This window comes from Gasterosteus aculeatus, chromosome 13, assembly GCF_964276395.1.
Source record: "Gasterosteus aculeatus chromosome 13, fGasAcu3.hap1.1, whole genome shotgun sequence".
NCBI lineage: Eukaryota > Metazoa > Chordata > Actinopteri > Perciformes > Gasterosteidae > Gasterosteus > Gasterosteus aculeatus.
This window is the reverse complement of record NC_135701.1, coordinates 6,837,029-6,851,315: the sequence shown is the minus strand read 5'-3', so window position 1 is coordinate 6,851,315 and position 14,287 is coordinate 6,837,029. Positions and strand designations below refer to the sequence as shown.

General features: G+C 45.6%; 2 protein-coding genes across 6 annotated transcripts; one reads left to right on the top strand and one right to left on the bottom strand.

The window, feature by feature from the left end:
- Window positions 1-654: 654 nt before the first annotated feature.
- On the bottom strand, window positions 655-10,598 carry lzts3b (leucine zipper, putative tumor suppressor family member 3b). Of its 3 annotated transcripts, none has more exons than XM_078087178.1 (8): window positions 10,394-10,598; window positions 7,566-8,528; window positions 6,377-6,847; window positions 6,114-6,281; window positions 5,740-5,868; window positions 5,338-5,529; window positions 4,898-5,128; window positions 655-3,772 (listed from the first exon to the last, which is right to left on the bottom strand). In XM_078087178.1, the coding sequence occupies exons 2-8, from the start codon at window positions 8,409-8,411 to the stop codon at window positions 2,681-2,683; spliced, it is 3,129 nt and encodes a 1,042-aa protein (XP_077943304.1). In that variant the 5' UTR covers window positions 8,412-8,528; window positions 10,394-10,598; the 3' UTR covers window positions 655-2,680. The 3 variants fall into 3 exon arrangements, with proteins under 3 accessions (XP_077943304.1, XP_077943306.1, XP_077943305.1); XM_078087180.1 differs by having other exon boundaries at window positions 7,566-8,403; window positions 10,394-10,523; XM_078087179.1 differs by lacking the exon at window positions 10,394-10,598 and having other exon boundaries at window positions 7,566-9,908.
- A 1,024-nt stretch (window positions 10,599-11,622) lies between these two features.
- On the top strand, window positions 11,623-14,108 carry sprb (sepiapterin reductase b). 3 transcript variants are annotated; one of them, XM_040195563.2, is made up of 5 exons: window positions 11,623-11,812; window positions 12,504-12,611; window positions 12,689-12,917; window positions 13,053-13,340; window positions 13,447-14,108. In XM_040195563.2, exons 2-5 carry the CDS (start codon window positions 12,519-12,521, stop codon window positions 13,632-13,634), a joined length of 798 nt encoding a protein of 265 aa, XP_040051497.2. In that variant the 5' UTR covers window positions 11,623-11,812; window positions 12,504-12,518; the 3' UTR covers window positions 13,635-14,108. The 3 variants fall into 3 exon arrangements, with proteins under 3 accessions (XP_040051497.2, XP_077943308.1, XP_040051498.2); XM_078087182.1 differs by having other exon boundaries at window positions 11,660-11,812; window positions 12,488-12,611; XM_040195564.2 differs by lacking the exon at window positions 11,623-11,812 and having other exon boundaries at window positions 12,404-12,611; window positions 13,155-13,340.
- Window positions 14,109-14,287: the final 179 nt, after the last annotated feature.

The window sequence follows — 14,287 nt, the reverse complement described above, 5'->3', positions numbered from 1 at the left end:
TCAAATGCTTTTTGTCAAAGGCTAGACTGTCTTGCTTTTTGTCTTACTTTTCAGAGATGAGTCTTTGTCTACTTGCAGGTCAACATGGTCGCCCAGCGTCACAAAACCCAACCTAAAATATCCAGGGCTTTTAATTGTGATCAGGAATCAGGAAACGGGAATTAGGAAGCATTTATTACCAACATATGTCAGACATAGAAGGAATTTGACTTGGTTGGTGCATAACATCAGACAGTAAGACAATGGACAACAAGACAAATAAGACAACATAGTGCAAGAGGAATATGAAAGGCTATGGGTTAGGGGGATAAAGAATAAACAATTTAAATATAAAGGAATAAAAGTTAAAAATAAAAAGTAAAAAATAAAGTGCACCAGCGAACAGATACTACTACACAACTGTGTTGTGAGTGTATGTGAAAGTGACAAGTGACAGGTGTACTATGTGCATGTGTAGTGTGAAGGGAGTGATCGGTGGAGAGGGATGTCAGTCAGTGGGGTCCCGGGCTTTGTTGATGATGCCGACGGGAAGAAACTGTTTGTGTGGCCGGAGGTCTTGGTCCTGATGGACCTCAGCCTCCTGCCAGATGATACTCAAAACATTTAATCTGGGGAATCGTTTCAAAGCTGATTTAACCACAGATGACAAGAAGTGCTGAATTATTCACATATCTTTATTAGTTCTGCTGAATTTGAACAAAGTGGTGGTTTTAATCAAGCCAGAACAATACTAGTAACATAAATGCAAACAATAAATCCGAAACATGTATAAAATTAGTAGCATTTTGTTCTCTAAACAATGCAATACTGTAACTACATTTATCACATCAAAAGGAACATCATTTTTGGACAGGGTTGCTATGTTTGCACCATCATGATAGGCCGTTAGACTATCTACACAGTTAAAGAAAAACACATAAAGGAAAGCTCTAATGGCAAATATTTTCTTGGTCAGTTCACAATAATATAATAACAGTAATAAAGTTGATAATACTATTTAATACCTTAGAGATAAGTTAATTTTCTTGAGAAACATCTTTGTATGCTTGCGAAAACAACACATATAAAAGCCATGATATTCACATCTGAGTCTACTGTACATCATAACTCGGTTGTAGGACACTACATAGTGCAGTTAGCCTGAATGCTCCCTTAAAAACACGTAGACGTTCCATTTTTCAGGTTTTTTTTCCTTTCATCCCCCTTCTTTGTCTAAAGGAACTATACAGAAGAAAGTAGAGTTTCCAGGTTATACAGACTCCCCAGTTTCCAGTTTCACTACCCTTGAAATAAGTTTTCATGTACATTTTACTGTACTTAACTGCCCCCCCTCCACCCTGCCAAACAAAAGAAATAAAAAAACCTTTGCGCTCAATATATCTTTCTTTGCTGTATTGCCACTAGTCCCTCTATCCTCAAGCTCATAAGCTGAAGCTCTTCATATGTATACACACATGCACACACCCATTCTCCCGCGCACACGCACACATTCACAATCTATAGCTATTATAATAATTTATTTCTAGTGTATCATACATTCTATAAATTTCATTTTAACTTTGGGGATACTGACTGATTTCTGAGATCTCTTGGCTGTAAATGCACAAGGTGAATGACACAATTATCATAATAACTAAATTCCAATTGTGTGCTTCCATTCACATTCCTCTTGCGGTGCAATAAGAAGAAATTTGAGCTGACAGCAACAGCCCTCCGATGACCTCTAGTGTTGGTTTTTAGTCATCGCAGACGATCCGCTGAGAAGGCAAATCAGGTTCTCCCACGTCTATAAACATATTCTATATTTAGTTGGGGTTGATAATCTGCTAAACATATCCATTTCATTCAGTTTGTAGAAAATATAAACTCTGTTGGTATTGATGGTGCATTTAAATGAGTCATGCATGTTGGACCCTGTGCATGAAATAAACTCAATCAAGAATAATCCGCCTGTGTGACCTTCAACGGCGATATCTGCTGGTATTTAAATGAAATTGTCCAGCCATCTGTAATCACTTTGTCTAACTGGTTTGCTGATATTATAATTAAAGCACCAAAAATGATAATCACACACTTGATTCTTTTTTTATCATCTGTTTCCAGCATTAGCATTATTTTCGTATACGTGCTGGAAAAAAATGGAGTAAGGCGCTCTCCGGCCAAAAATGCAAGTTAACATCACACACTCTGACCACTATTTCTACTTTTACATTACCAGTGACACAGACTTACAATGAATAAATACCGCATAATGTTCTGGTTGATGATTTCTGACAATATCCCTGATTGTCTTGGTCCTTTTCTAGCATGGGCATGAAATGACCCCCTGTGTTAGTGCTGTCATCTAAACATTGTCATTTAACATTTAGATTTCTGCCATCCATCAGTGTGGCACACTTCTCGTGAACACTGATTCGGTAGGATGTAGTAGTGTGCAACTTGTGAGAGAAAGGCTGCTTAGGAGGTTGAAAAATCATTGATAGATTGAACATAGTTCAACTGCTTGTTACTGATAATGACGGATTATGCAGTCGCCGCTGTTGCTGTTTGGTGTCTTCAGTTCCTTCGAAGAGTATGTCACACTGTACCGATCTATTCTATTGTAGACTGAAATGTTTTCAACTGTACGCTGAAGTGACCGGGCTTGTATCAAACTGCACAATTGTTCGTGGATCCGTCTCTATATCTCCGTGGACTCTATCCTCTCCAGGCGCGAGGGTCCTGCCCAGGGATTGGCAAGCTGGTGGAGGGACGGAGGGCCCTTCTGGTCCTCACAGGGAGGGGAGATGGTGAGGGCGATGGGGCCAGAGAGAGAGGGTGTGGTCTGGGGAGACAGAGGTGAGAGAGCTGCTGGTGGGGGCGGAGAATTGGAGGAGGTGGGGGAGGTGGTGGTGGTAGTGGTGATGGTGGTGGTGGTGGACGTTGTGTTCGGTTTGGCTCCCAGCTGGGTCATGCGTTTTTCCAAGGCTTGGTTCTTCTGCAGCGTCTCCACGTAGCTGAGCTGCAGCTGCGCCTGGTATTTCAAAACCCGCTCCTTCTCGTCCTGCCAGGTGTGTCGCTCGTGGTCGAAGTTCAGGGCCTGGCGCTCCCGTTGCTGGCGCTCCAGCCGCAATGCGGCCTGCAGCTGCTCGAGTTGTCTGCGCAGCTCCCCAGCCTCGTCCCAGTGACCTTCCTGTCCCCGCTGGGGCTGGTGGCCGTCCTGACGGAGTTGCACCTCCTGGCAGAGTTGGGCCTCGTGACGCAGCTGGGCCTCCTGGCGCATTTGGGCCTCGTGGCAGAGCTGGGCCTCCTGACGGAGGTGGGCCTCTTGGCGGAGCTGCAGCTGCGCTTCTTGCCGTAGTTGGGCTTCGTGGCGGAGATGAGCCTCCTGACGGAGCTGGGCCTCCTGGCGCAGTTGGGCGTCCGGTCTGATTTGGGCATCCTGGCGCACTCGCATGTCCTGTTGCATGTGGGCATCCTGCCGCTGCTGCGCGTCGCGCCATTGAGCTTCTTCGCGTTTCTGCCTCTCCTGCCTCTGGGCTTCCTGCCTTTGGGCTTTGGCTTCATCGCTCTGCAGACTCAGCAGCGTGTCCGACGTGGGGGTGAGAGAGTTGGTTGAGGGCTCAGTGGGGTTTCGTGGGCAGTGGACGAGTCCCCACGGTGGCAAGAGTCCCGCCGCAGCTAAATTGGGGCTCACCACAACTTCTGCTCCTCTGCTCACTTCATTGAGAGCCCGCTTTAAACTAAGCACCTCTGCTTCAAATACACCCAGCTTCTCTCTCAGGATGGACACCTGCAGGAAGGAAAATATATACAACAGAAAATTTCATTCAGTTTTACTTTTTTTTTATTGGGGACATTGATGTCCCCAATAAAAAATAATAAAATAAAATATTGATGACATTAGGCATATTTTGTTATACACACATATACATAAACATAGGTACTGTGTAAACACAGGCTGTAAGCCGTTAAAACAATTACAGATTTGTTGTACATATATGCATGAATGCATGCGCGTACAACAAATGTGTACAGGAAAGCAGTGGGCCATAATGCATCCTGGAAAGCAATGATCTGAGCCAATGCAATGAGCATATTAAAACCGTTATGTGACATTTTATTTTTAAACTTGCTTACAAAGGTCCATAACTTTTGTTTTTAATCTTGGGTTTCTGTGTCACTTTCCCCAGATAAGAAGGTGTGATAAATGCATTTATGGCACTTGAAAGGAGAGGAATATTGGTTATAAACCTAGTGCCTATTTAGTGATGAAATATACACCATTTGTGCATATTGTATTGGAGCTGCAGATGAGCTCATTAAGCCGAAAGTAAAAATAATGTTGCCTCTGTAATATATAAAGTTCGTACAATTTGTCCTCATCAAGTTCTTAAAATCCGTTGGAAGTGAGCAAATGCCCAACAATCCAGGTGTAGTGGTGAGCATCCCAATCGAGCAAACTGGTTGTTAACTCTATTTTGACCGCTCTCCATCATAGGCCATCATCGGTTTCATGCTCTTATTGGGGTGACATATGACATGTATTGTTTTTAGAAATAGCTGAAGAACAGATCAGATACAGTGAGAACGATGTTCTTTCCATAAATATATACAATTCTACACTGATGACATTAGATTATCCAATCAGATACTGGGACAATTTATTGGGCTTAAATGTTTTTTAAACTATTATAGAGGGCACTTATTAGATCCCATTTTGGCTGACTGGTGATAAAAGCAGATGTTGTTCATGTTATTGGGGTACTGAGAAGCACTGTGTGTTGGATAACCTTACCAATTGTGAAATGCTGTCATTACTTTTGAAAAAAGTATTGTCGATGTGTGTAAATGTTTGCGTTTTCCTTTACCTCTCGGAGCCCGCTGAGTATTAAATCAAGTGTAATTGAACACTCACCTCTGACAGAGTCCTCCTCAGCTCTCCCTCACACTTCTCCAGCTCCACGCTCTTGGTGCTGTAGGAGTCCTTCAGTCCCAGCATGGTCTCCTCCCGCTCCCTCAGCTGTGCATTGAGCTCCTTCAGCTGGCCTCTCAGGGCCACCATCTCTCCAGCTCGCTGGGTCACTTCCGCCTGACTCTCCCGCAGCTGCTGCTTCAGCAGCGAGATCTCTCCCGCCTTCTGACACACCTGCCGCATAACGAACAGGTAAGTGGGCGAGCGGCATCATTTTTTTTGCGTTCAGTCGTGTCACGTATTTGAGCTACACATGCTCCCGTTCGCATTGCGTGAAAGCGGGGAGGCTTGACACGCACCTTTAGCCTCCACGGTTCAGTCCACCATGGTGGAACCCTGATTACATTTTACTCAGCCGGCCGAGTCATACACTCATATCTCACCTCCCACTTGGTCTCCTCCAGACGAGGCAAGATGTCAGCCTGCTCCTTTCTGTAATCCAGACACTTTCTCTCCAGCTCCTCTCTTTGGGCCAACAGAGCCGCCATCTCCTCCTGGAGCCTCCTCTTGTCCTGGGACAGACGGCCTATCTGTGCCTGCAGGGCGGTCTGGGAGCGCTGAGCTCGACGGGTAACCTAGAGACAACAGGTACACACGCGTCGTGAGTTTTAACAGTCCCCTTATATATGTGGAATATGTGTGTAGTTCCTGCCCTGCCCGTTGAGTGTTTAAAAAGCCTTGATACTGCCTCCAAAATATACAATTAAAAGGACTTTAGAGAGATTCTGTTATTGCAAAATAAAGTGAGGCCACTTCTTGAGGGTCAAAATATGCAGCGAGTTCACCTGCTGCAGACGCGAAGCGTAGTTCTGTCTCAGCTCGTCCATCTGCCTCTCCCAGACACGTTGCTTCTCCTCAAACACCTGAATGATTGCTGCCTCACTTTGGTCCAGGTTTCTGCGCATATGCTGCACCTGGAAGAACAGAAGGCCACAACAACAGCCAGTTAAAAAGTAAAAGTTCAAGAAGTCCAACTCGGATCAAACATAACATTACATGCCATTTAAGCTGACGCTTTTAACTAAAGCGACTTACAATAAAAACAAACTTCTTAAAATCTGAACTGATCCTATAAACGCTCAAAGGTATCCTGCTCTTTTTTGAAACCCAATAATTGCAAAGCAGCCGCACTGTGGGACATGTTCGAGTGACCTCTGACCTCTTGCTCTTTCTCCCACAGGCGGTCCTCGAGGTCCTGGATGACGTCGTCGGACGAGGGGGAGGGGCGCAGAGGCGCTGGGGCGTCGCTCAGGTGGCTCAGCCTCTGATAGGACGAGGAGCTCTTCCCCGAGGAGGACCGGCCGCTGTCTGAGGCGCTGAGCCCGTTCTGCGGGAAAAGACCACGGCACGACACATCAGAGGTTGCCGACGGCAGAGCGCGTCAAGCAGCAGACTGCGCGAGTACATGTTAGATGGCCGTACCTGGTAGCCAGGCTTTTCGAGCTTGTCGAGCCCTGCAGTTGCCCCAACCATGCCCAATCTGTTGATGTGGCTGGTAGACGCACTGAGAGGCCCCAGGACGGCCGGGGGCCCACAACCGGAGCCCGAGCCTGTATAGGTGGGCAGGCTGGTCAGGGAGTTCCTCCCTGAGTCAGACATCCCTCCCTGAACCACCTCAATACCGCTTCCCCCGCCCTCAGTTCTGCTGACCCTCACTGGACTGTCCTGGTCCAGGAGCAGGGCCTCTGGGACCTCTCCTGATTCTGCTCCTGGTCCATCCCTGCCTCTCCTGCCTCCTCTGCTCTCACTGAACCCTTCACTCCTTGCCTCAGTCTTTCCCTCGCTCCCAGCTCCTCCTGCCTGGCCCACCAGGTTCTGCATGGAGTGGAAGCTCTTGGGAACCACCGGCTTGAAGGCAGAGGGACGAACAAGGCCCGAGTTGTTCTGCATCGCCTGGGACAGAGACGGAGGTAGAAATAGAGACAGAAAAACAAGAGAGAAATGAATGAATTAAGTGTTTATGGTTAGGTTTTAGATTTTTATCAAGTCTACGTCAGTACGATACTTGTCCATGAAAGGTTTTGATTTGGTCTTTGGTTAGTTCAAATCATTCTTCTTATAAATACTGGCCTTCATACGATCTCTTTGTAACGTGACGGCAGTCCCAGATGATCAAATAAAGTGGCCAAAGTTTGGGTAAAACTTCCCCCTTTGTGTTAGTAGCCCTTCCCACTAGCTCAGCAAGGACGCCCTGTTGTGCAAAAGGAGGCAATTTACCCTAAATACTGTAATTTTAGCCCAAACTAACATGTTTCACATTCTTCTTTTTGCTTGCACACTGTTTCTTCCATGAGCTGTGGAGGCGCAATAAGAAGACTTAAACACAGTAAACTAAAACAATTTAGGATGGAGCTCAATATGATTCACCCACTCTGCCGCTAGTGCTGAAACCCCACAATGCCTTTGGCCGAAGAGGTAAAACTAAAAACTAAACATTTTAACAAGAAAACAAGCTTAAATAGTCGTGAAAAATAATGAACATCTCGTGAGGCAGAATTGAGTGTTCCACTATCTCCTAATCATCATCTCATCCCTTACGTCCATTCTACACCCGCCTCGACCGTGCCGACCCCCCAGGTTGGCAGCCACCGTTCCCTTTATCTTGAAGTACCTGCTCCAGTTTTCCCGACACTGGCAGGATCTTGGGCGGGTTGTGGTTGGGCGGGTTGTGGCTGCCTGGGATGTTCTCACCCTCGGCTCTGGCGGCTGCCATCTCTCTGTGCTGGTGTTGGTGTTGGCTCATGCCGACGCTGCTCTTCTCGTTGGCTCCTCGTCCCACAATGTTCCCGCAAGCGTCTAGACCTGCGGCCTGTATTTCCCTCTCCCTCTCTCTCTCCGACCTCTCGTTCTCCAGCCTCTCCCGTTCCCTCTCCCGCTCTCTCTCCCTCTCTCGCTCCCTCTCCCTCTCTATCTTCTCCCTCTCTATTCTCTCCCGTTCCCTCTCCCTGGCCCTCTCCCTCTCCCGCTCCCTCTCTCGCTCCAGCCTCTCCCTCTCCACCCGATCGCGCTCCCTCTCCCGGTTCCTCTCCCTCTCGCGCTCCCTCTCTAGTCGCTCTCGGTCCCAGTCTCGGTCCCTGTCTCTCCCCCTCTCCCGCTGCCTCTCCCTCTCCCTCTCCCACTCCCTCTCCCGCCGGCCTGCTCCGTTGCCACACTCCAACTGGTTGTTGTTGGACGGGGCCGTCATGGTGCACTCAGTGTTGGTGGAGGAGGCTGTTTCGGTGGGCCGGTCAGTCCCGGTACAGGTCCCAGTCCCAATACTAACACTCCCTCGTTCATCACTAGAAGCCGTCCCGTCTGATATAGTCGCCGGTGGGCGGGGCAGTCGCTCTGCGCTGCAGCTGCGGTCAGCAGGGCAACGGCGAGAGAGAGGAGGGGCTCTTGGCAAGGTGGTCCTCGTACCCACAGACTTCATGGCAAACTCCTGCTCTCCTGCCACCCCACTGCCAACACTGCCCATAGTGGGGGTCAAAGGTCAGGGATTAGAGGTTAGGAGTCAGGATTGGGGAGGGTGACAGATACATTTGGAAGTAGTGTGGGTCATCACAACCTAATGCAGGTAGTGGGGGCACACACACTAGAGGAACACAGAAAAACGAGAGGGGTTATACAATATTATAATTGCATAATGACTGGTTATACAATAACAGCTAATGCAGAGATCACAACCCACATACAGGAGCAGCGCGTTCCTCCCGCCGTGACACAAATGAGACAGGTCTGGAAAGTTACAATGAGGCTGTAAGTAAAGTGCAATGATGAAACCTGTCCTTCAGCTAAATTATACAATCACAGGGTTGGTTTATGACATCATTTACCATGTTTATAGTTATTATTTGGTTAGTTATTTTTTGTATATTTTGTTTGTGTGCTTGAATAAGGTGATGCTGGTTGAAGAGGTCACCCACAATGTATGACAGATTACACTGTATTTTGTGTACATCAATTTTATTGAACTGGAGGATGGTATTTGTTTGTTTTTGTTTTTTTGTATGGACACAAATACAGGAATATCTGTGTACAAGTCCAATTGAGTACTGTATAAAACAACAGCCCTGCAATAAATTTAATTTATGGGAAGCTTATAAGTTTTTGTTCACTCCGTATCTGATGCTGCTTCACTCTTTAGTGCTTCATGTGTTAAGATGATAATCATACCAAACTGATTGTTAAAAACAATTAAAATAAACATACCCCCAAACTATGGCCCAAAGCTGTGTCAATATCTCTCAAGGTCCCGGTATCAGCATCTCAACATTATAAAATACTCAAAAGAGCAATTCATTGCTATGCTGTTGTATTAGTTTGCATGCAGGTGCTCCTGTTCCGGTCCAACCCTCTGAGTGTTCACTGTGTTGCCACTTCATTAGCTGCAGCTAAAAGGGACGAAATCGAATACAACAACCCTGCAATCCATCTTTCCCTCATTAACGTTAAAATGTGGAGTTTTCCTTGAAACTGTCTCAGCGATTCAACTTGACGGTCACTTTAGAGGATGTGGTTTGTGGTGCTTTTGAATTTTATATTGCGTGTTACAGCTGGAGTGTGTCACAATCTACAAGGATGCCTTTACTGTTTACGGTACCCTTAGTTGATATCATGTATATTATTTTGCGTATTCACCTTTTGACCAAATAATCATATGATGATCAATCATCATCTTAGTATATAAACAGTGATTCAGATGTCTTTCGTCTATGTCTTTCGCCTGGTAAAAAACAAAAAACAAAAAATGCACGAAGAGAGAGACACCTCTCGGTGTTTCGCAATGCAATTCAACTTCAGCGCAAACTGCAGCCTCCCACGATGAATAAAACAGAATACATAAACTTGGTGAAGGTGGGATTGATTGCAGGAATGTTGTGCTAGGTACTATAGGTGCAGGCCTACATGCGCCGGCCAGTATATGGCAGGCCGTTTTGTTTATGTGTCATCACCAACGTGCAGCATTACAGAAATCGCCCAGTAGCACGTCCCCCCTGGTATAGACAGACAGATAGACAGGCAGACAGGCAGACAGACAGAGACGCAGTCATGCCCGTGCACCTCCCCGTCTCATGCCCGTTTACTAGAGGCTTACTTCCACTTGGGTGAATAGTAGTAGTAGTATCTGTCTGCTGCTCTGCCTCGACCCCCTCCCCTCACGACTCCCCCACTTCTCTCTCCCTTTTTTTTTCTCCTGCTCTCCCCTCCCTCTGCATCCCTGGGCGGCAAGGGCGGCTTTAGCAGCATCCGCATCGAGCCCCGAACCGACTGCGCTCCTGAACAATTACTCGCTAGGCCCCGTGACGAGAGGCAGACGCACGACCCTCGCTGAATCCAAAAAAGCGAAAACCTCCACCGCGTCCAGATTAAAATGCACAGCGTCAGTGACATTGACGACAGTGTCTTTGATTTACCGATTGCAGCGCCCTGGCGGTCCATCATCAAAGGGCTACTCACTGTTTTTGCCGCTCCGGCGTTCTGAAAGATGGCAGCCTAAATAAAGGATGTTGTCGGAGGACGGCAACGTCAGTCCCGGTCGGCTCTGAATTATTCTGCGCTGTTACTGCGGGTCGGTAATATCGGGGACGCTGTCTTCGACCGCTGTCAGCGTCGGATGCTGATGATGGAGTCGGTTGATACGCGCATCAGCTGAGAGACACACACCCACCTCTGGCCCCGCCCCTCAGGCCGCATGATGCACACGCCCCCTTTAGGCATTCGTCCAGTGCTCTCCCTCGGGAGAAGCCTACGGAGTCATGTTCCGTCGCCTGGATGGATGGATGGATGGATGCAGGTGGATGGATGCAGGTGGATGAGACTGACGTGATCCTAACCGACAAATATTTTAATATATGGTGGTGGAGGAAGTGTTCAGAACCTCCATTTACGTAAAACCACTGACATCACCCTGTCAAGTAACTGAATATTATTATTATTACTCATGCATGTATGTAAAAGCCTGATTTTACTGCTCTAAATGGTTGAGGTGGAGCTATTTTTTTAAAACAATTTTGCTGACTGCGGCTTGTGATGACTTTCCTTATTCATTGTTATTTCCCCTAATTGATTACTTGTTTGGTTCACTCAGGGCCCAAAATAACACCTTATGTGTCCTGTTTAGTGTCCTGTGCAATGTCTCATACATTTTGAAGTAGCATATTATAAAGCTGAAGGGAATTAAAAAGTACAAAATGTGAAATGTAGAAGTAGGAAATTGTATGAAAAAAATATGTTTACACAGTACTTGAGTAAATGTATACCATCAATACCATTTGAGCAATTTTTAATGGCTCACACACTTCCCATTATGGAAGTCTATACGTGTTCTGTTGTTTTACTCAAGGTTTTGTTAGTCGAGTGTGCGGCCCGTTAGCATGGAGCTATCTTTTCTTATGATTATGATTATAATATATACCTATAATGAGGTATCATCTGAGACTGTTGGAAACATTTTCTTGAATTCTCGCTACTTTTGTCTTTCAGGATTTGCATTGGAATTTTTTTTGTATGTTTTTTATCTCATCTTCTGACATCTGTTATTTATTGGAAGTTGTCCATTGGGGGGCAGTGGTGTTGTGTATTAGCTGTGACATTCGCAGCTGCAACCCTCCTGTAGGTGTGAAAGACACTGGCTACGTCTCTGAGGCACAGGGACACTCTTTGGCCGCTGAGAGACGCTACGTCCCAGCTCAGCTAAGTCTATGTGCTGACTGCTTAGAACATAGCTTTTTCTTGTTTATGCATATTAATAGATGGGATGTACATGTTTGCCGTGCTTTACTTTACTGTTATTGCACCTTTTTTATTTATCTGCCTACCTTTGGAGTTTAGAATTACTGCTAAAGAATCATGAAGAAACACTGCCATTGTTGACCTGTGAGTAAAGTGCAGTGGTATCTATTACTACAGACGCTGGTTACTTAATGCCTCCTTTATTTTTAAAAGGCTTGGCTTCTTGCTCGGCTTGCAGATGTACTCAGCTTGTCAGTCTCGGCAGCGTTTAAACCAGCTACCATTATTGTGATTTGTGCAGCAACCATTCCATAACTGTAGGCTAGAGGCAATAAACACCATTTACAATACATTTTAAAAAATCAATTCAATGTTTTTTTTGTTATTTATTTATTGCTCTTAAAATCTATTTGGAAGTTTAGCTAAACTGCTACTTTCTATTTTTTGGTTTTCAAAGAATTGGGGGTCAGAAGTCATGAGTGACACATGAGGCTGCCTTCATGTACTCTTTCCTGCAAATTTATAATTTTAGTTAATAATCAAAAAGCTTTTGAACTTTGAAATAGTGTTTAAAAAGAAGCCTCTGAATGTGTTGAACAGTTATTTCCAATTTGACAATGTTGGATATTAAAGAACAAATTGCTTCTTTTCACTCTGAACTAACATGCAATGCGTTAGTTCTGCTTACAGATTGAGATTATAAAAGCAGCTCAGTGTTCACGTGTTTCTCACAAGATGACAGAAACGGCTGCCTCTTATTCCCCCATTTCACATCTTTCAAGTCCTGTTTCCTGTTCTTTTCTCCCACTTGACCATTAGTCTTTCCCCCCACTAGTGAAGATCTCTCAAGATGCTCGACGTGACAAACCCCCGGACTCTGGGCCGCAGTATCTGCATCATCACAGGAGCCTCCAGGGGATTTGGAAGGGCGCTGGCACACAAAGTAAGTGAGTGATTGATGAAAAAAAAGGTCAAATGAGAAAGACTGGCAAACAAAAGAACTGTCTTGGACCTGTCCAGGTGTCCCGCTGGCTGCAGCCTGGCTCTGTCCTCCTGCTGGTGGCTCGCTCTGAGACTCTGCTGCAGGAGCTGAAGGGAGAGCTGTGGAGCTTCATCGTGGACCAGCAGTCGGCGGTTCACTGCGTAGCTGCTGACCTCAGCACGAGAGAGGGACTCGATGAAACAGTCAGGGTGGCGAGGCAGGAAGCTGTGACGGAAATGGATCGTGTGCTTCTGATCAACAATGCCGGTGAGCCTCACGTTTCTTTTTCCACGTTGTTTTTCCCCCCAGCGCCATCACATGACCCCGGCTTGCTTTCTATCGCTCTGACTTTAATCCCTCTATTTCGTTTCATTCCCACCTTTCTCTCCATCTTTCCCGCAGCCTCTTTGGGAAACCTTTCAAACTTTGCGACTTTCACCGGCATCGACGAGGTGAACTCCTACCTGTCCTTCAACGTCAGCTCTGCTCTGGTGCTGACTGCAGGGATCCTGCAGGCGTTCCCCCGCGTACCACTCCAGCAACGGAGCGTTGTGAACGTCTCGTCGACCTTCGCCCTGCGGCCTTTGCCATCCTGGGTGCTCTACTGCACTGCCAAAGCAGCCAGGGAGATGATGTTCAGAGTACTGGCCGAGGAGCAGCCACATGTCAAAGTCCTCAGCTATTCTCCAGGTAGAGCCATGAAAAGAATCTGATAGGACACGTTGTATCAAGCACATGTGCATGTTATATATATAAAAAATCAAATATATACATTTTTTTTTCGGATTCCCTTCAGGTCCAATGGACACGGATATGCAGAGGGATATTCTAAGGTTAACAGGGGTCAAAAATCATCTGTTGCCTTGCCAAGAGTCTGCTGAAAAACTGGTGAAGCTGCTTCTGGACGATGACTTTGTCTCAGGTACCCACCTGGACTTCTTCAAACTGAAGAAGTTGACATCAAGAGATGACACAACAATGTAAGAGACAGAGGGAAGAATAATAGTGTTCAGTTCATGGAGATTATAGAGTGACACATGGCTAAATGTAGAAGGTCTGATGCTGCTGGTCTCGTGTTAAATACAGAAAAACAGAAAATAAAGCACAGTAGAGCAACTTTGTGTTAGTTTTGTTTCTTACAGAACTCATGAAAAACGGACTGTCTATGGTTTCAGTTTTGATGATACAATAACTTTCACAAACTTGTTGGAAAATGAATCTGAAGGCCTTAAAGTTTGTGAAAACACCTTAATTATGTTGTTGTTTTTAATCAGATTTACTGTAATATTGATTTGGTTATTTTGTCATCTTAATTATGCTAACGGCATCATATAATTTAACAGTTTAACAGTTTTACAGTTTTTTTTTTGAATTACTAAAACCTTCTATTGCAATATTTGTATATTCTGTTGTCCTTGCTCGAAGCATAATGTTGGAAATAAATAGTCTTTAACCAAACTGTTCTATCTAGAATGTTTTTTTGACTACAGTTCATCCGTTGCTCTCGAGACACATAAATAGACAAATATACAAAAAAAGAACATTTAACATACATTCAACACATTTACGCATTTGGGATTTAACTTCATCAGCCTGATGTAGTTTTCATTTAGCTTTAACTATGAAGAGATCACCGA

Bases quoted from the DNA above. Each gene is read 5' to 3' on its own strand.
- lzts3b (XM_078087178.1), bottom strand. From the start codon at position 8,411: ATGGGCAGTGTTGGCAGTGGGGTGGCAGGAGAGCAGGAGTTTGCCATG. The intron at 6,282-6,376 runs GTACGGCCATCT...CTTTTCCCGCAG, and splicing joins TCGAAAAGCCTGGCTACCAG to AACGGGCTCAGCGCCTCAGA. The intron at 5,869-6,113 runs GTCAGAGGTCAC...CTGTTCTTCCAG, and splicing joins TGTGGGAGAAAGAGCAAGAG to GTGCAGCATATGCGCAGAAA.
- sprb (XM_040195563.2), top strand. From the start codon at position 12,519: ATGCTCGACGTGACAAACCCCCGGACTCTGGGCCGCAGTATCTGCATC. The intron at 12,918-13,052 runs GTGAGCCTCACG...TCTTTCCCGCAG, and splicing joins GCTTCTGATCAACAATGCCG to CCTCTTTGGGAAACCTTTCA. The intron at 13,341-13,446 runs GTAGAGCCATGA...GATTCCCTTCAG, and splicing joins AGTCCTCAGCTATTCTCCAG to GTCCAATGGACACGGATATG.